Consider the following 21,889-nt stretch of genomic DNA (forward strand, 5'->3'; position numbering starts at 1 on the left):
ATAATAATAATAATAATAATAATAATAACATTTATACTCTGCCCATCTGGCTGGGTTTCCCCAGCCACTCTGGGCGGCTTCCAACAAAATATTAAAATACAATAGTCCAACAAATATTAAAAGCTTCCCTAAACATAATAACAACCATCCATTTCTGGAAAGGGAAATGGCATACTTTTGTTGCGTGCATAAGCGTGCATAAGAAGGTATTACTCATTTATGATGAGAATAGGATTTATTTCTTTTGAACCTCGCATGGTTCCTCCTTGGTAGCCAGTGCAATGGTTTCAGCAGTGCTAGAACTCAGGATCCGCTGCCTTGAGGGACACCTAAGAGCAGTTGGGCACAGATCGGACGGCCATCTGCCATGGATGCTTTAGCTGAGATTCCTGCATTGCTGGGGGTTGTAATAATAATAATAATAATAATAATAATAATAATAATAATATTTTATTATTTATACCCTGCGCATCTGGCTGGGTTTCCCCAGCCACTCTGGGCAGCTTCCAATCAAACACTAAAATACGTACAATAACCTATTAAACATTAAAAGCTTCCCTAAACAGGGCTGCCTGTTTAGGGAACTAGACCCGGCCCCCTCTGGCTTCGGGTTGGACTAGATGACCCTGGGATCCCCTCCTATCTCTCCACTCCTGAATTCTAGGAGGAGCTTCCTTGCCTCCTGCAAAGCCCTTTTCCCTGCAAGCTCTTCCTCTGGTTTCTGGCCAAGGGAGGGAGATGCTCAGAGTCCAGCCAAGAGCCTCACCCCCCAAAAGGATATCTGGGCATTGGTGTAGCCAGGGGGGGCAGCTGCCCCCCTTAATCCATAAGAAATAATAATAATCTGAGAGAGGGCTGAGCGAGGGAGGAATCGGCTTTGCAAGGGTTAAAGGGAACTGAGCTGCCTTCCTAGAGAGGACAGGAAGCAAGGGGGGGCCAGGTCCTCCAGAGCCAAGGCCTCTCCCTCCCCAGTCCTTTCCTGCTTTGGGGTCTCTCCTGCAAGGGCTGCCTCGCTGCCCCCTCCTGGGATCTGGTGAGTCTCCTCTCTCTCTGGGATCTGGTGGGGGTCCCAGGGCTGCAGCAGGGGAGGGGGCCTGGGGGGCCTGATCTGCTCCTGCAGGAGGGGGGACCCCAAGTCAGGGAGGAGAGGGTCCTGCCAGGGAGGGGCCAGGTCTGCCACGCTCTCCTTCCTGCAGATCAGAGGATCCCTGACTCCCACGAAATCTCCCTTCTTTAAACAAAGGAGTCCCTGGGACTTTAACTCTGTGTGACGTCGCTCAGCCTCATTGCACAACAGAGGAAACGTGTGCAAATGGTTTTCCAAAGCTGGAGGAGGAGGTGGACTAGCCCCCCCCCCAAAAAAGTTGGGAGAGAAAGGCCAGGAATAAAGAGAGGGATCCCAGCCCATAGTCTGGCTGCTGCATTGCAGACCAGTTTCCCAGTGTCTCCCAGGGCAGCTCCCCACGGAGGCCACTGCAGCAATCCCCTTGCACCCAGAGCAGGGCATCCCAGGACCACATCCTCTCTCTGTCCCAAAGGGATTGTTGCTGGAAAAGCAGCCGGAAATGGGCGCTGCTACTCACTGAACCTCCAGGGACCTTCGCATCAATGGCTGTGTGTGTGTTAAGCTGTCTTACAGAATAATAGTAATAAATTGCCCACCTGAATTTCAAGTGAGATGTATTTGGCCCCGTCCACTTGGCTCTCTGGGGTTTTCCAGATACATACCTGGCCCTAAGAGCAAAGAAAAAGGGACCCCACCCCAGGAGTCTGTCTTGAGAGGGGCAGAGAGTCCAAGTGCAAGAAAACGAGACAGAAGCAGGGGAGTGGGGTGGGGGGAACAACTCCTGAGGACCCCCACTAGAGCCAAACATCCATTTATCACGAGATACAAATGACTCCTTTGTCATTCGGTTCTGACTTCATGCATTGACTGGAAGGAAGAAGAAACCAGGTTGATTAATCTCGCAGAAATCCCTTCAGTTGCCTCCACATTTTGCATTGCTAGAAGGCTAGGGACTTATTTCTTCTCCTCTTCCTCCTCCTTTTCAGAAAGACAGCTCATGGTCTGGGATCCGGTGCAGTCCAACCCTGGTTTCCAGCAAGACTCAGGGAACCATCCCCCCCCCCTAACAAATTCTGTAACAGAACAATGTATTTGCTTTGTAGGATTTCCTTGAGCTTTTCATTACGACAGACAGAACTTGTCAGAAGACAAAAGGGTTCCTTCCGATCTCTCAGAGGCTTCCTGAAAGCACAGATGGATGAGCGAGACCCAACTGGCCCCGAAGCAGGAAGAGGCCATGCCAACCAAACTGGGAGCAGTGGGGGATTCTGGGAAAACTCTGTGCAGAAGATCCATGGTGAGGGGGACACCCTCCGCTCAGAGGTGCAGAGCCAGCAGTTGAGGCAGTTCTGCTGCCAGGAGGCCAAAGGACCCCGAGAGGTTTGCAGCCGACTCTACCACCTTGACCATCAGTGGCTGAAGCCAGAAAGGCACACGAAAGCTGAGGTGCTGGACCTGGTGATCTTGGAGCAGTTCCTGGCTGTCCTTCCCCTGGAGATGGAGAGCTGGGTGAGGGACTGTGGAGCGGAGACCAGTTCGCAGGCGGTGGCCCTGGCCGAAGGTTTCCTCCTGAGCCAGGCAGAGGAGAGGAAGCAGGTGAGAGAGACTTTCCTCTGGATACTCCCAAGGGGCTCCAAACAGGACAGAGAACATCCCATAATGGTCTGCTGATGGCCCATCCTTTTTCTGGGAAAGCATCCATGGAATGAGATCTCGTACCCTTCAAGTCTTTGCCATTCTCTTTCTAGTATTTCTCCCCATTCTCTGTTTTGAATCCTTGTTTCTTTCTCAGGGAAAGGATCTCTTTGCAGAAATGGACCTGGATTCCTGTGAGGCAGAGAGGCCTCCGTTGGACACCAGAGAGAGGCCGCTGGGTAAGGAGGAAGGTGGTTTTTCTCCACTGGTCTCATTCTGTTGGTTTCCCAACTCATCTGAGGGTTCTTTTCATCTTGTTTTGGGGGGAGACAGTTGGGAAGAAGGGTCCAGAGGAGGGGAGATGTATTTCTGCACAAACATACATATGAAATGGGCACAAATGTCTAAATGTTTTCAGCAGGTAATAATAATAATAATAATAATAATAATAATAATAATAATTTATTATTTATACGCCGCCCATCTGGCTGAGTTTCCCCAGCCACTCTGGGCGGCTCCCAATCAAGTGTTAAAAACAATACAGCGTTACATATTAAAAACTTCCCTGAACAGGGCTGCCTTAAGATGTCTTCTGAATGTCAGGTAATTGTTTATCTCTTTGACATCTGATGGGAGGGCGTTCCACAGGGCAGGCGCCACTACCGAGAAAGCCCTCTGTCTGGTTCCCTGTAGCCTCACTTCTCGCAATGAGGGAACCGCCAGAAGGCCCTCGGCGCTGGATCTCAGTGTCCGGGCTGAATGATGGGGGTGGAGACGCTCCTTCAGGCATACAGGACCGAGGCTGTTTAGGGCTTTAAAGGTCAGCACCAACACTTTGAATCGTGCTCGGTAACGTACTGGGAGCCAATGCAGATCTCTCAGAACCGGTGTTATGTGGTCCCGGCGGCCACTCCCAGTCACCAGTCTAGCTGCCGCATTCTGGATTAATTGCTGGATTAATGACTCCCAGGCTGCGCATCTGGTCCTTCAGGGGCACAGTTACCCCATTCATGACCAGGGAATTCCCCACACCAACCCGCTCCCTGTCCCCCAAAAACAGTACTTCTGTCTTGTCAGGATTCAACCTCAATCTGTTAGCCGCCATCCATCCTCCAACCGCCTCCAGGCACTCACACAGGATCTTCACCGCCTTCACTGGTTCTGATTTAAAGGAGAGGTAGAGCTGGGTGTCATCTGCATACTGATGAACACCTAGCCCAAACCCCCTGATGATCTCTCCCAGCGGCTTCATATAGATATTAAAAAGCATGGGGGAGAGGACGGAACCCTGAGGCACCCCACAAGTGAGAGCCCAGGGGTCTGAACACTCATCCCCCCCCCCATTTTTTGGACACGGACCAGGAGGAAGGAGCGGAACCACTGTATGACAGTGCCCCCAGCTCCCAGCCCCTCTAGACGGTCCAGAAGGATGTTATGGTCAATGGTGTCAAAGGCCGCTGAGAGATCCAGCAGAACTAGGAAACAGCTCTCACCTTTGTCCCTAGCCCACCGGAGATCATCAACCAGCGCGACCAAGGCAGTTTCAGTCCCATGTTGAGGCCTGAATTCTGACTGGAAGGGATCCAAATGGTCCGCTTCCTCCAGGCGTGCCTGGAGTTGTTCAGCAACCACTCGCTCAATCACCTTGCCCAAGAATGGAAGATTTGAGACTGGGCGATAGTTGGCCAAATTGGCCAGGTCTAAAGATGTTTTTTTAAGAAGCAGTTTAATGACTGCCTCTTTCAGCGGGTCTGGGAAGGCTCCCTCACAGAGAGAAGCATTCACGACCCCGCAAAGCCCATCTCCCAGCCCTTCCCGGCTCGCTTTTATCAGCCAGGACGGGCAAGGATCAAGGAGACAGGTGGTCGGTTTCACTTGTCCAAGCAGCATGTCCACATCCTCGGAGGTAAGAGATTGGAACTGATCCCACGCAACTTGACTAGACAGGACACTAGCACTCTCCCGCCCTGGCCCTGCTCCCACGGTGGAGTCTACCTCCTTCTGAATCTGAGCGACTTTGTCTGCAAAAAAACTTTGCAAAAGCATTGCAGGAGATCTTGGGGTCCCTACTGTCAGTATCTTCTTCAGCCCACAGGCAGAGGTACCTGGCCTCCCCCGAGGCAATTGAGCGAGATACTGTTGTTTACCGTCCGTCTGCGATCCCGGCAGGCTAGGTAAACAAACCCGGCGATCCTCCTCAAACGTGAGCAGGACACACCTTCTGCTTCTCTCTGCTTCTCTCCCTCCCTGCATTCTCCCCAGGGAGGGGAAATGAGACAGACAGGAGTCCTTTCTACATGTTTTATTCCTGTCATTCAACAGTACATAGAAATGTGACTGTTCCCTTCAGACTCCATCAGAAGAGACTCACACTCCTCCCCTGTACTTCCAGCACAGGTCATATGACACACTGAGCTAACATCCGGTGCTCAGTACAGAGAATAGGCTCCACCTTTTCTCCAACAGTACATCTGCAAAACCACAACATCCTGTTTTGCATTCCAGCCATCTGGAGCTGGCTTTTGCCTTGGTGCTTTTTCCTGACATCCTCCCCCAAAAGCATCAATGGGCAAAACATGATCCAGAGAAGAAAACAAACAGTTGTTATACATATAACAGTCCCCTGTTGTTTCAGTTCCACCCTTGGAACTCCCCACCACTGGTTTCACCAGTGTACCTCTCTGGTTGTCTGGCTTCCAAGGAATGAGTGCTTCTGCATTACCTTGGCTTGCTACTCTCTGTTGTGTCTTTGTCTCTGACTTAGACACTGCTTCAACCTGCTTTGAGTTGTTAACAATAGCAACACATGCAACAGCTAAGTTAGCAAACTCTTTTGAGTACCTCTTTGGTGGTACACCCTTTGTAACTCTCTCAGACCTGCGTATGAGGTGCTGATCCTCTCTGCTCACTGGTTCAACCTTTGGACTCTGTTGAGAACCAGTAGCAATCAGTGGTTCTTCCTTCACCTGTGAAGGTCTATCCATTGTGTGAGATTTTCTCTCAATGACTGTTACAACTGAACTCTCTGAGCTATCACTGTCATCGTCAGTACCACTGTAATCTGTGACATCAGAAAAATCATCATCATCATCTGAATCGTTTCCTGTGGGAAAAGTCTGTACTATCCGCTCTTGCTTTGGAGCACTCTCTAGGAACTTTGTGAGAATCACCTGACCAGATTCAGACAAAATTACTCTGTAGAGACCCTTTTCATAACCCACAAAAATGCCTCTGGCATTCTTTACTCCACCTGGAGCTTCTGTTCTCACATGAGACCCGAAAACCTTAAAATAGGCAACAGAAGGTTTTCTATTGAACAGCTTCTCAAAAGGAGAACATCCCAACTCTGTTGAGACCTTTCTCAACCACACATGAAGATAGGACGCTAGCGATTCGGCCCAATATTCATGTGGCAAATGTGAACTCAGCAATTGCGCATGCATCCCCTTTTGCAATTCTTTGTTCACCCTCACACAGACCCCCCTGTTCCACGCTTCTTGCGAAACTGCAACTTTGTGGTCTATCCCTTTTCCATCCAGGAACTTCTGAAACTTCTGTAACAGAAAAATTTGCTTCTCATCTGTGAAAAGACAATCAATGTTAGCATCATGCATATTTTTAACCTTGTCACAAAACTCCTGAAACTTTTCTAAAGTTTCTTGCGGTTTCTCCATCATATAAACCCAAGAATAATTAGTGAAACAATCCACACACAAAAGGTAATATTTTGCATTGCCCCTAGATGGTTCTAGAGGACCAATCACATCAGCATACACCCGCTGAAATGCTCTGTCGACCTTCTTGGTCTTGGTGCTCACACTGGTCACACCTGCAAGAGAGATTTCGTTAGAAACAGAAGAATTACATTTCATGTAATCACTTTGATCAAAAGTCAACAAATACAATCCATCTTTCTCTTTGGCAGTAAGAAACAGTTCTCCATCTTTGTAGATCTTGCAGCTTTTAGCATCATAGGACAGTTTCAGTCCTTTCTTTGCAATCTGCGACACGCTCAGCAGATTAAATCTCAGTTCTGGAACCAGGTAAACATCACTTATAGTCAAGTTCAGACTCTCAAGATACACAGTCCCAATTCCGGTTGCTTCCAGCTCTTGACCGTTGGCCTGTTTCACAGTGAAGCTTTGCTTCCTCAACGTCGAAAACAGTTGTCTGTGCGGACACATATGAACCGTTGTGCCCGTGTCGATTATGAACGAGTTCCCAACATCTGGCGTGGTTCCTTTCGCCATCATAGCCTTTGCAGGTTTCACCTGGCACTTGGAACGGCTTTTGCCTGACGCCTCAGGCTTCGTAGAGCTGCTCTTTGCTCCTCTTGACTGGCGCGGCTTCTTACAGTTTCGCTGTAGATGCCCAGTCTGTCCACAATTGTAGCATCGGACAGCACTCAATGCTACTCCATGCTCTCCAGTAGCATCAGCAGTGGGGGAATTAGAACTCTGTTCTTCCCTCCCCCTGTCAGCAACACCCATTGCACCTTGTTCAGGAACACCAACAGTTCCAACAGCCACAGTTCCTGCACTCTCCCCTCTGGGGTCAAAGCTCTCCTCAGCTTTCGTTGAGCTCTTAGGAACTTGGCCAGCATCATCTTGGCTCACCCCTTCTGGGGTAGTTATCCATCCAGACCCTGATGAATAACTGTCTCTGGTCAGGGGAGATGTTAGGCAAGTCTCCCCCCTTCTTGGCATCCATTTTGAATCCAAGCCTCCAGCTCACACTGTCAAACAAACTGTAAAATCCAACAGTTGTTTTTTTCCTTTTCTCACGCAGCAAACTGCAAGTTGTTTACGGTCTTTTGCACCTGGCAGCTAAACTCAGGCTGCTACGAAAGTCCCTTCCAAGGGCACGTGAACTTTGTAGCCAAAACATTCTTTGATTTTGTTTCGCTTTCCCAGGCTCACACTCCAGCCCCTTTGCCAGTAACTTTCCAACTTTCCGTTACCTAGCAACAATGCATTTCAATGGGACAGTTTATCAACCACAAGAATTTGTGGAATGCAAGCCTCTTCTCCCGGAGCTTTTGTTTTCTTTGAAACGCAGCTCCGTGAACCAGGGAATTAATCTTCCTGCGTTCACACTTTTAGCCCGAAATGCAGCATACCTTGAGCTCCGTTGCTTGGAAAACACCTCTTCTTTCCACCAGCTGTCTGTGGAGCCTCTGGCTTCTTTCAGACGCTTCTCTTCCTCCTTGGAGCAGAGGAGGACGATCCACCAGCCTCTCATGCAGATGTCCGATGAATCGCAACCATCCGAAGGCTGCCATATGTCAGTATCTTCTTCAGCCCACAGGCAGAGGTACCTGGCCTCCCCCGAGGCAATTGAGCGAGATACTGTTGTTTACCGTCCGTCTGCGATCCCGGCAGGCTAGGTAAACAAACCCGGCGATCCTCCTCAAACGTGAGCAGGACACACCTTCTGCTTCTCTCTGCTTCTCTCCCTCCCTGCATTCTCCCCAGGGAGGGGAAATGAGACAGACAGGAGTCCTTTCTACATGTTTTATTCCTGTCATTCAACAGTACATAGAAATGTGACTGTTCCCTTCAGACTCCATCAGAAGAGACTCACACTCCTCCCCTGTACTTCCAGCACAGGTCATATGACACACTGAGCTAACATCCGGTGCTCAGTACAGAGAATAGGCTCCACCTTTTCTCCAACAGTACATCTGCAAAACCACAACATCCTGTTTTGCATTCCAGCCATCTGGAGCTGGCTTTTGCCTTGGTGCTTTTTCCTGACACCTACCAGGCCCTGGTGGTGCAGGTGGTTCCGATAGATTCCGAACCACCTGAAAAAGTTTCCTGCTGTTTTCTGCAGATGCAATGGAGGCGCAAAGAAGGCCCTCTTCGCCGTCACCATTGCCACTTGGTAAGCTTGACGTTGAGCTCTAGCCCGTGTCCGGTCTGATTCAGAATGAGTTTTCCGCCACCGGTGCTCTAGCCGTCTCAACGATTGTTTCATCACCCTCAGCTCCGGGGAAAACCACAGGGCTGTCCGGGCTCCATGCAATCGGAGAGGGCGCTTCGGAGCCAGACAGTCAATAGCCCTGGTTAACTCCGCATTCCAGCGGGCCACCAGGGAATCCGCTGAAAGGCCATCAACTTGGGATAAAACATCCCCTACCACTCTCTGGAAGCCAATTGGATCCATTCAGTGGCGGGGGCGGACCATCCGAATCGGTCCCACCTCCCTGCAGAGGGGAAGGGTTGCGGAGAAGTCCAGTTGCACCAGGAAGTGATCTGACCATGGCACTACTTTTGCTTTGCTTTTAGTTAGTGTCAGATCACCAACATCTGTAAACACCGAGTCTAAGGCATGTCCGCGGCTATGAGTTGGGCCAAACTTATTCAGGGACAGCCCCATGGAGGCCATGCTTTCCACGAAGCCCCTTGTAAGGTCATGTCGGCATGGATGTTAAAATCCCCCAGGACAACCAAGCTAGGTGTCTCCAGGAGAACATCCGCCACGACCTGAAGCAGCTCGGGCAGGGAATCCTTGGTGCAGCGGGGAGGTCGGTACACCAGTAGGAATCCTGTACTGCCCCTATTGCCCAACTTCCAGAACATGCACTCAGAAAACTGGGTCTTCCCAATAGGACGCCTGGTGCAGACTAATGACTTACTAAAAATCACTGCAACCCCCCCTCCCCGCCCACATGACCTGGGTTGCTGTGCGTAAGAGACGCCTGGTGGGCAAGCAGCGGCAAAGACAGGCCCATCTGCTTCATCCAACCAGGTCTCTGTCACACATGCCAGGTCAAATCCTCCATCCACAATCAGGTCGTGGATGACAGTGGTTTTATTCATCATTGACCTGGCATTGCACAGCAACACTTTCAGGTCATGTGGGTTTCCCCTGTTGATTCCAGTATCCATCCGGTCAAGGCCAGAATAATATAATATTATAAAAAGCAACAACCACCATTTAAAGTGCTGCAAATTAAAAGCGCTTAAAACATTTAAAACCACTTTGTCCCTTGCTGCAGGTAGCTGCTCAGGCCTCTAAACTGTAGTGGTAAGTGCAGGCCCCGCCCCCTAGGCCAGATGGAGTTGGCAGGAGAGGGAGCGGTCCTCCCAACACCCACGCGAGCAGCAGCAGCAGCAGTGTCCCAGAGGCCTTGATGGAGGCCCTCAAGCTGTGGCGGTGAGTGCAGGTCCCGCCCCCTAGGCCAGATGGAATTGGCAGGAGAGGGAGCGGTCTTCCCAGCACTCACACAAGCAGCAACAGCAGCAGTCATGATGATGATGATGATGATACAGTGGTACCTCGGTTTACAAACTTAATCTTTTCCAGAAGAGGACTGTTCTTAAATCAAGGTACCACTGTAGTAAGAATAATAATTTTTATTTCTACCCTGCCCATCTGGCTGAGTTGCCCCAGCCACTCTGGGCGGCTTCCAACACACATATAATCATGAAACATAATAATAATCTGATCCCATATATTAAGAACATTAACTTTAAAATGAACAACTTCTACTAGTGGCCAAAATTGTGGAAACCTATTTTGAAAGGTGTATTTCTGAGGTTTGGTGGCTCATAACACCACTTTTGTGTGGAGTAATACCATAAAATTATATAGCAATGGAAAGATAATTTAATGAAGAAAGTAATGCAATGACTTTTATGAAGGAGTATTTATTAGAACAGCAGCCATAAAGAAAAAATGTGAAACCTTTGGTAACCATTGGTAACCTTTAGCTTTAATTACGGCCTTACAACGCCTTCACTTGAAGTGAACCAAGTTTTTAGTTCTGCAGCTGTAATAATGGGAAACCAAGACTGAATTATTGCCTCTGTTAATAGAGCTCTATTGCTGGGTTGCTTCTGACTAACAAGTTTCTTTAGTCGGCTCCATGCAAGCAGCATGGATTTCTAAAGCCCCATCTGTAGTTAGAGATGCCCTGTTTCACCTGTGAGAGAAGCAGGCACTCCAGGCGTCCTGCTTACCTTTTTTCTCTTGCAGGTGGCAGAAGGATGCCGGCAAGACCTCCTGATCCGCCTTTTCATGGGGGCAGAAGGGAAGCAGCGGCTGTGGAACCAGATCAGGTCAGGGGAAGCTGCCTTGTGGGGACAGAGGCCAAGGGATGGAGCAATATCATGGACTGGTTGGGCACAGAGGAATGGTGGGAGGAAGCAGCCAGGGAACCAGGAAGGGAAAACGGCTGAGAGCCGAAGGAGTGGAGGTGGAGGAAGTATGAGCGGTCAGAGGAAGAAGAGGGAGAAGTCTGGGAAGAGGAGGTGTCAGAAGCTGAAGGGGAAACAGGGCTTAGTGAGCTGGGAGACTCTGTGGCAGAATGCAATGCAGAATCAGAGGCAGAAGAGGAAGGAGGCAAGTGGGAGAGGAAGGTTGAGAGGCTGAGGTGAGTCAGGAGAAGGAGGAGCCACCGGTGGCTCCCTCTCCTTTTGCCAGATGCCACCCTCCCTGCTTGTCTCTCAGAGCCAGGAGACCCCCTGCAATGCAGGAATCTCTGCTAGATCAACCAAGACAGATGGCCATCAAAAACAGGCTTATTTTATTTCTAGATTGATAACTGAATGCAAAAATGGTTTTCTAAGCAGTGGACAAATGAGAACAAATAGCGGCCTGGATTCACCGAACCAGCCCCATCGGCTGCAAAATGGGGCCTGCCCCCCCATTCCTCCTAATCTGGTGAACCGGGTCCTCCACATGCAGCTGCTGGGTGACCTTGGGCTTAGTCACATTTCTCTGAAGTCTCTCAGCCCCACTCACCTCACAGAGTGTTTGTTGTGGGAGAGGAAGGGAAAGGAGAATGTTAGCCGCTTTGAGACTCCTTAGGGTAGTGATAAAGCGGGATATCAAATCCAAACTACTCTACTCCCCCTCTCTATGCCCCCATGAACCTCTGGAATCTGGCTCTAGGGCATTGGGAGGGAACTCCCCAGAACAGCTCAGGAGGAGAGGAGAAAGTGGATCCTTCCATTGGGGAAACTGGAATGCTTGCCTAGGCAGAATGACTTGAATAACACAAGGTGGAGTACAACCTATTTGCACAAAAACCAATACCCATAATTTAAACTTAGAATAAAATAAGCATCCATAAATAAAATGTGCAGCAAAGCAATCCTATTGAAACAACTCCCCTGCGTGAGTGCCTGAGGGCCCCGCTCCTGCCACTCACCACCTGGCCCAGGGCGGGGCCTGAAGCCTCATAAGGACAGTTGTTGCTGCTGCTGCTCCTGCTGGCGAGGAGGACTCGGAGCGGCGCAATGTTCTTTTTAAAATGTTTCTAAAAATTTTCTTTTTTCCCTTTTGATTGCTTTTTTTGTGGGGGGTGGGATGGATGTTTGGTTGGGTTCGGGAATTTGTTTGATTTTGATGTGTTTGTAATTTTTACAGTTTTACTTATCCTGACCGGACATGGGTTAGAGCTCAATGTCGAGCCTACCAAGTGGTGGTAGCGACGGCAAAGAAGACTTTCTTCACCGCCTCTATTGCATCTGCAGAAAACAGCAGCAGGAGACTTTTTCAGGGGGTTCGCAATTTAGTGGAACCACCTGCTACATCGGGGCCCAGTATGGGCCACATGATCTCCTGCAATGATTTTGCAAAGTTTTTTGCAGATAAAGTTGCTCAGATTCAGGAAGAGGTAGACTCCACCGTGGGAGCAGGGCCAGGGCGGGAGAGTGCTAGTGTCCTGTCTAGTCAAGTTGCGTGGGATCAGTTCCAATCTCTTACCTCCGAGGATGTGGACAGGCTGCTTGGACGAGTGAAACCAACCACCTGTCTCCTTGATTCTTGCCCATTCTGGCTTATAAAAGCTAGCCGGGAAGGGCTGGGAGATGGGCTTCGTGGGGCCGTGAATGCTTCTCTCTGTGAGGGAGCCTTCCCAGACCCGCTGAAAGAGGCGGTTATCAAACCGCTTATTAAAGAACCATCTTTAGATGCTGCCAATATGGCTAACTATCGCCCAGTCTCAAATCTACCATTCTTGGGCAAGGTGATTGAGCGAGTGGTTGCTGAACAACTCCAGGCACGCCTGGAAGAAGTACACCATTTGGATCCCTTCCAGTCGGGATTCAGGCCTTATCATGGGACTGAAACTGCCTTGGTCGCACTGGTTCGATGATCTCCGGTGGGCTAGGGACAAAGGTGAGAGCTGTTTCCTAGTTCTGCTGGATCTCTCAGCGGCGTTTGATACCATCGGCCATAACATCCTTCTGGACCGTCTTGAGGGGCTGGGAGCTGGGGGCACTGTCATACAGTGGTTCCGCTCCTTCCTCCTGGGCCGTGTTCAGAAAGTGGTGGCGGGGGATGAGTGTTCAGACCCCTGGGCTCTCACTTGTGGGGTGCCTCAGGGTTCCGTCCTCTCCCCCATGCTTTTCAACATCTACATGCAACCGCTGGGAGAGATCATCAGGGGGTTTGGGCTGGGTGTTCATCAGTATGCAGATGATACCCAGCTCTACCTCTCTTTCAAATTGGAACCAGTGAAGGCGGTGAAATTTCTGTGTGAGTGTCTAGAGGCGGTTGGAGGATGGATGGCGGCTAACAGATTGAGGTTGAATCCTGACAAGACAGAAGTACTATTTTGGGGGGGACAGGAGGCGTGGTGTGGGGGACTCCCTGGTCCTGAATGGGGTAACTGTGCCCCTGAAGGACCAGGTGCGCAGCCTGGGAGTCATTCTGGACTCGCAGCTGTCCATAGAGGCACAGGTCAATTGTGTGTCCAGGGCAGCTGTTTATCAGCTCCATCTGGTATGCAGGCTGAGACCCTCCCTGCCCGCAGACTGTCTCTCCAGAGTGGTGCATGCTCTGGTTATCTCTCGCTTGGACTACTGCAATGCGTTCTATGTGGGGCTACCTTTGAAGGTGACCCGGAAACTACAACTAATCAAAAATGCGGCAGCTAGACTGGTGACTGGGAGTGGCCGCCGAGACCATATAACACCGGTCTTGAAAGACCTACACTGGCTCCCAGAACATTTCTGAGCACAATTCAAAGTGTTTCTGCTGACCTTGAAAGCCCTAAACGGCCTCGGTCCAGTATACGTGAAGGAGCATCTCCACCTCCATCGTTCTTCCCAGACACTGAGATCCAGTGCTGAGGGCCTTCTGGCGGTTCCCTCGCTGCGAGAAGCCAAGTTACAGGGAACCAGGCAGAGGGCCTTCTCAGTAGTGGCACCCGACCTGTGGAACGGCCTCCCACCAGATGTCAAAGAGAAAAATAACTACCAAACTTTTAGAAGACATCTAAAGGCAGCCCTGTTTAGGGACACTTAATGTTTAAGAGATTATTGTATTTTAGTGTTTTTTGGGAGCTGCCCAGAGTGGCTGGGGAAACCCAGCCAGATGGGCGGGGTATAAATAATAAAGTTGTTGTTATTGTTATTATTATTATTATTATTATTATTATTATTAACAGGAAGGAAAGAACACAGCATTGTGTAGCAGATCATATTTCTGCTGTCTCAGAGGAGGACATTTCCCTTTTTCTTTTAGGGTCCAGTGTGCTTTGAAGATGTCGCTATTCGTTTCACGGACGAGGAGTGGGCGTTGCTGGATCCTGACCAGAGAGCTCTGCATAAGGACGTCATGGAGGAGAATTGTTGGATCGTGGCCTCTCTTGGTAAGGCTCCTTGTGGGATCGTCATATCTGCCTGGAAATTCAAAAAATACCTCTATGGACCAACCTCATATATTTTCACAGAGCTCAATAGTGGCCCCTATAACACCTGGGAACCTAACACCCCCACAATAAACAGTAACTTACAGTTTTTTCTTTGAACAATCTTGCTCAAATTATTCCTTTTTCTACCACGATTGGGCTGGTGTGAACTTCCCAGGCCATCTTCAGTGTCAGCTTCAACCTTCCACAATTTTGACCACTACTATATATCAGGCAAAACAACATTCAACAACTCTTCAGAATCTAATAATAAATATGTTGGTAAAATGACAAACAACACAGGTAATGAACACACACCCAACTCGTTTCATTTCTTCTCCATTTGTTCCTGAGCCTCTAATCCCTTTTTGTCTCCATGGCAGATTGTGATGAATTGGAAATTGAGAGCAAAGGTGACCACGATAAAATCCCCAGGGAGGAGAAGCCACGTAAAAATTTGGAGTGTGGAGAAAGCTGCAGTCAGAGCTCCCATTCCACTTCCCATCAACAAAATCTCATTGGAAAGAAACTCTATCAGTGCATGGAATGTGGAAAAAGCTTCAGGAAGAGCTCTGATCTCACTTCCCATCAAAGAATTCATACAGGGGAGAAACCCTATAAGTGCGTGGAATGTGGAAAGAGCTTCAGGAATAGCTCCCATCTCACTCCCCATCAAAGAATTCATACAGGGGAAAAACCCTATCAGTGTGTGGAATGTGGAAAGAGCTTCACAGATAGTTCCTCTCTCATTTCCCATCAAAGAATTCATACAGGGGAGAAACCCTATCAGTGTGTGGAATGTGGAAAGAGCTTCAGTCAGAGCTCCTCTCTCACTTTCCATCAAAGAATTCATACAGGGGAGAAACCATATCAGTGCGTGGAATGTGGAACGAACTTCAGGAAAAGTTCCAATCTCACTAAGCATCAGAGAATTCATACAGGGGAGAAACCCTATCAGTGTGTCAAATGTGGAAAGAGCTTCACTGAAAGCTCCTCTCTTACTTCCCATCGAAGAATTCATACAGGGGAGAAACCCTATCAGTGCGTGGAATGTGGAAAGAGCTTCACTCACAACCACAGTCTCACTTTCCATCAAACAATTCACACAGGGGAGAAACCCTATCAGTGCGTGGAATGTGGAAAGAGCTTCAGGAAGAGCTCCTCTCTTACTTCACATCAAAGAATTCATACAGGGGAGAAACCCTATCAGTGTGTGGGATGTGGAAAGAGCTTCACTCACAGCCACAGTCTCACTTTCCATCAAACAATTCACACAGGGGAGAAACCCTATCAGTGCGTGGAATGTGGAAAGAACTTCAGGAAGAGCTCCTCCCTTACTTCCCATCAAAGAATTCATACAGGGGAAAAACCCTATCAGTGCGTGGAATGTGGAAAGAGCTTCAGAAATAGCTCCTCTCTCACTTCCCATCAAAGAATTCATACAGGGGAGAAACCCTATCAGTGTGTGGAATGTGGAAAGAGCTTCACATGTAGCTCTTCTCTCACTTCCCATCACAGAATTCATACAGGGGAGAAACCCTATCAGTGCGTGGAATGTGGAAAGAGCTTCAGTCAGAGCCAAAATCTCACTTCCCATCAAAGAATTCATACAGGGGAGAAACCCTATCAGTGTCTGGAATGTGGAAAGAGCTTCAGTCAGAGGGCCAATCTTACTTCCCATCAAAGAATCCATACAATGGTCGAAAAAACCATTATACAGCTTTAGGAGCCAGGCAAATCCGTACCTTTTTAACCAGACTTTTGGCTGATTGACATCTAATGCCCTTTTAATATGTGGTGTACTTTTTTATGTTTTTTGTTGTTGGAACCATCCTGAGACCTGTGGGTGTAGGGAATAGGGGCCAACTCTTAAAGGCCTAGGGGTCTTTGCCCCACCCCCAATAAAATATTTAAGGATGCCACCCCCCAGTTTTTGGTGTGTTTTTTTCAAACACAACCTTTTATTCTTCTGCAACTTGCCATACAATTTCTCTTTCAATTTGCCCTCTTAAAAAATAAACGCACAAGGTCATGAGGAAAACAAAATACAAGAAGATACAAACATGGACAGGTCCCATCTTTGCGGGCAAAATGGAAAAGTTGCTTTGAAGGAGGATTTCCCAAACTTGGGTCCCCAGCGGCTCCTGGACTACAGTTCCCATCATCCCTTCCCACTGGTCCTGCTAGCTAGGCATGATGGGAGTTGTAGTCTAAAAACAGCTGGAGACCCAAGTTTGCTTTAAAGGGAAAGTAGGCTGGCCTTGTGACACCCTCTGCTTGCCAAAAGCACTGCCCCAGAATGTGAACCACCCCCAGTACTGCTAATTGGAATTTATAGAGCACAAAACTGAAGTTTGATCGGCACTTCAACCACTAGGGAGCTTCTAGGAGATGGAATGTTAGAAGTGTTCTCCGGGGCAAGGGGAGCTGCTGAGAAATTGAACTACGGGCGCAAAATATTACTTTTTAAAAAAGTTGCTGCCATTATAGGCATTGCCATTCAAATGGAGTGCATGCATCCTGTGAGCGATAGTGCAAACAGGACTTACCTGACCCCCCATCAATATTTTATTCAAGTTGACACCACTGGGTCGGGTGGTTTACAGATTAAATACATAAATCGCCTCCCTTTGCACATGTCAATATCCTCATTTATTATTTTTAAAATTTATTCGCCCTTCATCTGAAGATTTTACAACATACAGGATGAAAGCATGGCTTTCTCAAAAACAAGTCAAGTCAGAGAAATCTCTCCTTTTTTTGGGGGGGATAGAGTTACAAACTTTGTTGATCAAGGGACTGCTGTGGAAATTGTGCATCTTGATTTCAGTGAGGCTTTTGACAGAATCCTCTGTGAGCTTTATGTGAGGAAGCTGGTAAAATGTGGGCTGAATGAGATATACGTCTTAGGACATCAAACTGGGAAAGAGGATTTTAAACTGACTGCAGAAGTTTTATGCCCTTGGGAATTTGGTCTCTTAAATCTACCCCTTCGCCTTCCGTTTCCGTGCACTGCTCTGGTTCGCCAGAAGCGGCTTAGTCATGCTGGCCACATGACCCGGAAGCTGTACGCCGGCTCCCTCAGCCAATAAAGTGAGATGAGCGCCACAACCCCAGAGTCGGCCACGACTGGACCTAATGGTCAGCGGTCCCTTTACCTTTACCTATGCATTATAGCAGGGACGTCCAACTTCCAAGATGCTGAGATCTACTCCCAGTAATAAAAAACCTGCCAGTCATCTACCCATTGTCTTTGGCCAGAGTTGTTGAGCTTTTCTCAGGGAGCAGTGACCAGAGTTGTGGATCGACCAGTAGATCGCGATTGACCTGTTGCATATGCCTCCATTCTAGGAATTTTCAAAACAACATCAAACCTTGCGTTACGTGAAATACATTCGACAAACACAAGACGTAACCGGCTGTGGATTCACATAAACAATACTCTTCTATATATTCTTATCACAATATCAAATGTTTATCTTGCACATAAACAACACATAAAGTGCAATAATATAGATGGAAGTCCCAATAAATCAGTTCAGTCATAAAGACCAAGTATCTGTTAGTTTCTGTTCCACATATGTGTTGGGATACTGCCAGGGAGATAAAGCCCATCCATGTCGCCTCCGGACGATCCATCGATCTCCCGTAGATACAGTATCAGCAATTAGCGACACAAGCCCCAGAAATAGCTTCCCACATTCCAGAGCTCTTGCACGCTCTATGCAGCAGATAATGCACAGCGAAAGATGCACGCAGGAGAGCATTATTTACAATTTTATTCAGCGTTGGTCAGAACAAAGAAAACATGACTGCCTGCTTCAGTGTCTCAGGCACAGAGAGAGAAATGAAAGCAATAGACAAAACATAAACTTCCTGTGAACAGGAAATACGCAGGCTGTGACTCACAAAGCCTGCTCCCTTTTAAGGTGGAACGGAAATATCCTAACATCATGTTCATAAAGTCCAAATTGGAGCCTACTACAGTTCCACAGTATAGTAGTGTTGCACATGCTTCCATTGTAGGAACCGCATTCCTGACCCAGATTTTCACAGGAAGTCCCTCAGATGATTCCCCTTTCAAGCAGGATACGTGAACCTAGGCCAGCAGGGTCCTCCTCTCCGGCAGAGGAACAACCCCTTCCCCAAAGCCCCTCCCCCACCTCCCCATGGGGGTCCCTCCCCAGAATGGCCTCTGCTGTCCAGTGCTTGGACACCTGAAGGGTGTGGAGGCCTCTCAGGGCAGCTGCCTGGCAGCTCTGCATCACCTGGAGCAAGAGATCTTGCTCTGGCTCCAGCAAAAGTCAGGCTGTCAGTTCCTCACAAGTGAGAGTCCTGGCAGCGGGGAGCAGGTCTGAGGGATCCTCTCCCTACTCTTGTTTCCTCCAATACTCACCATTGCTGGATGAAGAAAGCCTGTGGCACATCTTCAAGAAGAGAAAAACAAGTAATAAATGAAATAAAAAACTGAGAAAATTAGAATCCACTGATTGCCTCGCCTTGTCCTCCATCAACTGCCACCAACTGCTCTCTCCTCCACTCGCCTCACTACTAACCCAAAATGGTCACCTGCCAGTCTGTGGCTCCCCCCCCCCCCCGGTCCTTGTCACCATGACAACCCCCCCACCTGGATCCACCTATTGGAAGATGATCTATAATGAAATGAAAAAAATGTTTAAGATAACCTTTGTTAAAAGACCAGAAGCGTTTTTACTAGCTCAAAGATGGAAAGGAAATGAAATACCAGCAAAAGAACACTGGCAAGAAAAGTTGGTGGAATACGCTGAAATGGCGAAGTTGAGAGACTTAAAGATAAGGACAATACTGACTTTTTAAAAGATGGGGAACCTTTTAAGATGTATATAGAGAAACAATGCATAGAAATGAACTCACTGGCAGGATTTGAGTAATACAATTACAGTGGACAAATACAAACAGAAAATTCAATTATGAGGTAAAAATGAGAAGGAAGAGACAAATGTTATAACCTTCATTTTAATATATAAGGAATACAAAATTATAAGCAAAAGAAACAGAGGTGTTCTAAACCAGGAAGGGAAGTTGGGGGAAGTCGCATGGGGGCGGGGTGTTAATTAAAATTGTAAAATGTAATTTGAATGTTTGATTATGTTAAAATTTCTTTAATTAAGTTATATTTTTAAAGAAAGAAAGGCAATGGCTCCTCTTACTTAAGGGCTGCACAGACCTCATGGGACACCAGAGCAGATTCCCTTGTTGCTTTCTTGAGTCAACCAGCAATGGGGGTTGCATTTCCTTATTTACAGGAGGGCTGTTGCTAAAGCACATGACATGCTCTTCACACTTAGTTATCTATTAGGAGCACAGGCACAAATTATTGTGTGTGTGTTTGTATTTGCAAACTACCCCAGTCTGAGCGGTGAGATTCCAGGGGTCCCAGGCGCTTCTCCAGCTTCAGTTTCCTTGGAACGAAAATCAGCGGAGACTGGGGCGTCTTTATGATATAGTTTTATTTACTCACATACACAACCGGAGCTGGTTTCGGGGTTTCCCACAACTCTCTCTGGGTCTTGCTTTCCTACCTAGCAGCCAGGTGAGATGGGAGGGGGGAGGACAGCCCCCCCCATTAGCTGCAGCTCTTGCAACCCAGCTCCTTCGTTGGGAATGCTGAGGAGGACACTCTATGGCCAGGGAAGGCCCTTGTCTTGCCAAGAAACTTGCCTGTGGGAATCGTGCATCCATAATGCTATGGAAAGGGTGAATGTCTTCTAGAATTCTCTGGTGTCACCAGAAGAGGAAGCCGTTCTTTTCAGTCAGGTCTGTTCTCAACTGCAGAGGATGAGTAGCCTTGGGAGTCTCTTGGGGAGATGGAAGTGATGAAAGGACTGAATCCATGGGGGAAAGCTACTTGCTCTGACATGGGGGGACCTTCGGGCAAAGGCCAGCAGAGAAGAGATGCTGTTGGCTGCTAGTTTCTGTTCCTTCCCACTTTCCCAAAGGCGTAACATTGGAGGTCCTGTGGGAGGAAAGAGCGTCTCGGAGTCAGGGGCCAATCTGGGCCAAAGCGGCCCCCACTGCCCCCACCACGGAGTCCCTGGCACTCCTGGACCATGAGGGATGCCAGCTTTGGTCTTGGACCAAATTGGGGGCCAAACTGTCAGTATTTCATTCTCCCATTGCTAGAGTAACATGATATCCATGTTTACACCTTCTGTACTGTCTGTGTAAGAATGGAAGTCAGTCTGTAAATCACTTCCATCCTTTCTTCTCTTTTACTCTGACCAAGGAGGAGACGGCTGTGGAAGACAGCTCACGCCATGTGTGGTAAACGGGTCCCCAACCATTTGCCCCTCCCTCACCTGTCTTTGCTCTCCGGCCAGACCAGGTGTCAGGAGCAGGGCGAGCAGACCCTTTACTTTTTCAGAATCAGGACAAAACAGAACTGGTAAGGCTGCCACCACTCCCTCATCCCAGGGTTACCTGAAGCCACAGCCCAAGGGAGACGGCTGTGCTCCTTTGTGACCGGTTAACCCCAATCCACAAGTTGCTTCCACAAGCTTGCAGGCAGAAATTCTTAGGTAGAGCGCAACCAAGAAGTTTAGGCGTTGGAATTTGCTATTCCCTCGGACAGGCACACAATACAAGAGAAAGTTTCTTTCTTAAAATTTATTTTAAAAAGCATAAAGAAACATGCTAAAAAGCAGGCACATCTTTTGTAGAATTACAAGCAAGAAAAAATAATAACGTTGCAGAATATCACTGACTAATACTCACTTCTACACACTAAGACAAAGATAGGATAGTTCAGAGTCCTTCAGTGATCCGCATTCAGAAGTCTTAGAAAATCTTCATCACAAAAGAATAAAGGACGGCTGCCAGGTGGAACGTTAGCAGCAGCCGGGCGGATTTGCGGATTGCAGAGCGAGCTTTTCCAGCCATTCTCAAGATCTTTTATTCCCAATTTGCACGTGGAACCAGAACCCCCAGGTCCAATCACAACCCTTGGCTACATTCAAATTCTCCAATGACCAGCTTGTGGGCTAATAATTTTAACTTGTGACAGCTGGGCCAATTAAGGCTCCAGAGCCTAGATCAAAGGTGTTTCCTCCCTTCCGTGGAGCTTATGCAGATGCACCTCCTTTGGGCAATTAAAAGATAGATAACATCACCGCTTGAATGTGCATAACTTCCATCACAGGTGTCAAGCCTTCACATTACCCAGAGAATTCCTTTCCCATAATAAACCTTTCACACCCTTGGAGCCTGCTGGTCTGCGGCTTAAAGCAACACGACCTAATTCCCATAATTCTTGTGGCTTGCTGATTTCCCACAAGGCCTTATTCTCTGCTTGACCAAGGAACAGCTTCTTGAAATGTACTAACTTCACTACACCATGTTTCTTTGTTATTTTCCGCTGTAAATAAAGCTTGATGTCACATTCCAACACAGTTTGCAGCACATCTCCAAAGGGAAGGACATGGGGACAGGTGAGTCCCTCCCTGAGCACCTGGCAAGGCTATTCCAAGAGTTTTCTCCTGGATTCCAAGTCCTACTACAGGGGA

The 21,889-nt window shown here is 48.2% G+C and overlaps 3 protein-coding genes and 1 long non-coding RNA gene across 5 annotated transcripts in view; 3 read left to right on the forward strand and 1 right to left on the reverse strand.

The window, feature by feature from the left end:
* The window catches only part of LOC308475144 (uncharacterized protein), a 174,169-nt gene that overhangs the window by 42,533 nt on the left and 109,747 nt on the right, over nucleotides 1-21,889 (forward strand). The window contains exons 2-5 of the mRNA XM_081002097.1: nucleotides 2,170-2,662; nucleotides 2,859-2,940; nucleotides 10,685-10,767; nucleotides 14,183-14,309. Of these exons, the coding sequence (XP_080858223.1) occupies nucleotides 2,261-2,662; nucleotides 2,859-2,940; nucleotides 10,685-10,767; nucleotides 14,183-14,309 (694 nt within the window). The 5' untranslated portion in view covers nucleotides 2,170-2,260. The remainder of the gene's footprint in view (nucleotides 1-2,169; nucleotides 2,663-2,858; nucleotides 2,941-10,684; nucleotides 10,768-14,182; nucleotides 14,310-21,889) is intronic.
* Nucleotides 602-21,889, forward strand: part of LOC308475310 (uncharacterized protein) — a 95,282-nt gene continuing 73,994 nt past the window's right edge. Inside the window, exon 1 of one of the 2 annotated variants that reach the window (XM_081002385.1) lies at nucleotides 602-1,060. The gene's annotated coding sequence lies outside the window, so the exon portion shown is untranslated. The remainder of the gene's footprint in view (nucleotides 1,061-21,889) is intronic. The other variant, XM_081002384.1, reaches the window with a different exon arrangement.
* Nucleotides 14,555-16,270, forward strand: LOC308475217 (uncharacterized protein). The gene is made up of 2 exons (XM_081002227.1): nucleotides 14,555-14,651; nucleotides 14,732-16,270. The coding sequence occupies exons 1-2, from the start codon at nucleotides 14,636-14,638 to the stop codon at nucleotides 16,072-16,074; spliced, it is 1,359 nt and encodes a 452-aa protein (XP_080858353.1). The 5' UTR covers nucleotides 14,555-14,635; the 3' UTR covers nucleotides 16,075-16,270.
* LOC308475418 lies at nucleotides 16,290-19,856 on the reverse strand. The gene is made up of 2 exons (XR_013985171.1): nucleotides 18,617-19,856; nucleotides 16,290-17,695 (listed from the first exon to the last, which is right to left on the reverse strand). It is a non-coding gene; the product is annotated as an uncharacterized lncRNA (long non-coding RNA).

Source organism: Podarcis pityusensis, assembly GCF_964106645.2.
Source record: "Podarcis pityusensis genome assembly, chromosome: 4".
NCBI lineage: Eukaryota > Metazoa > Chordata > Lepidosauria > Squamata > Lacertidae > Podarcis > Podarcis pityusensis.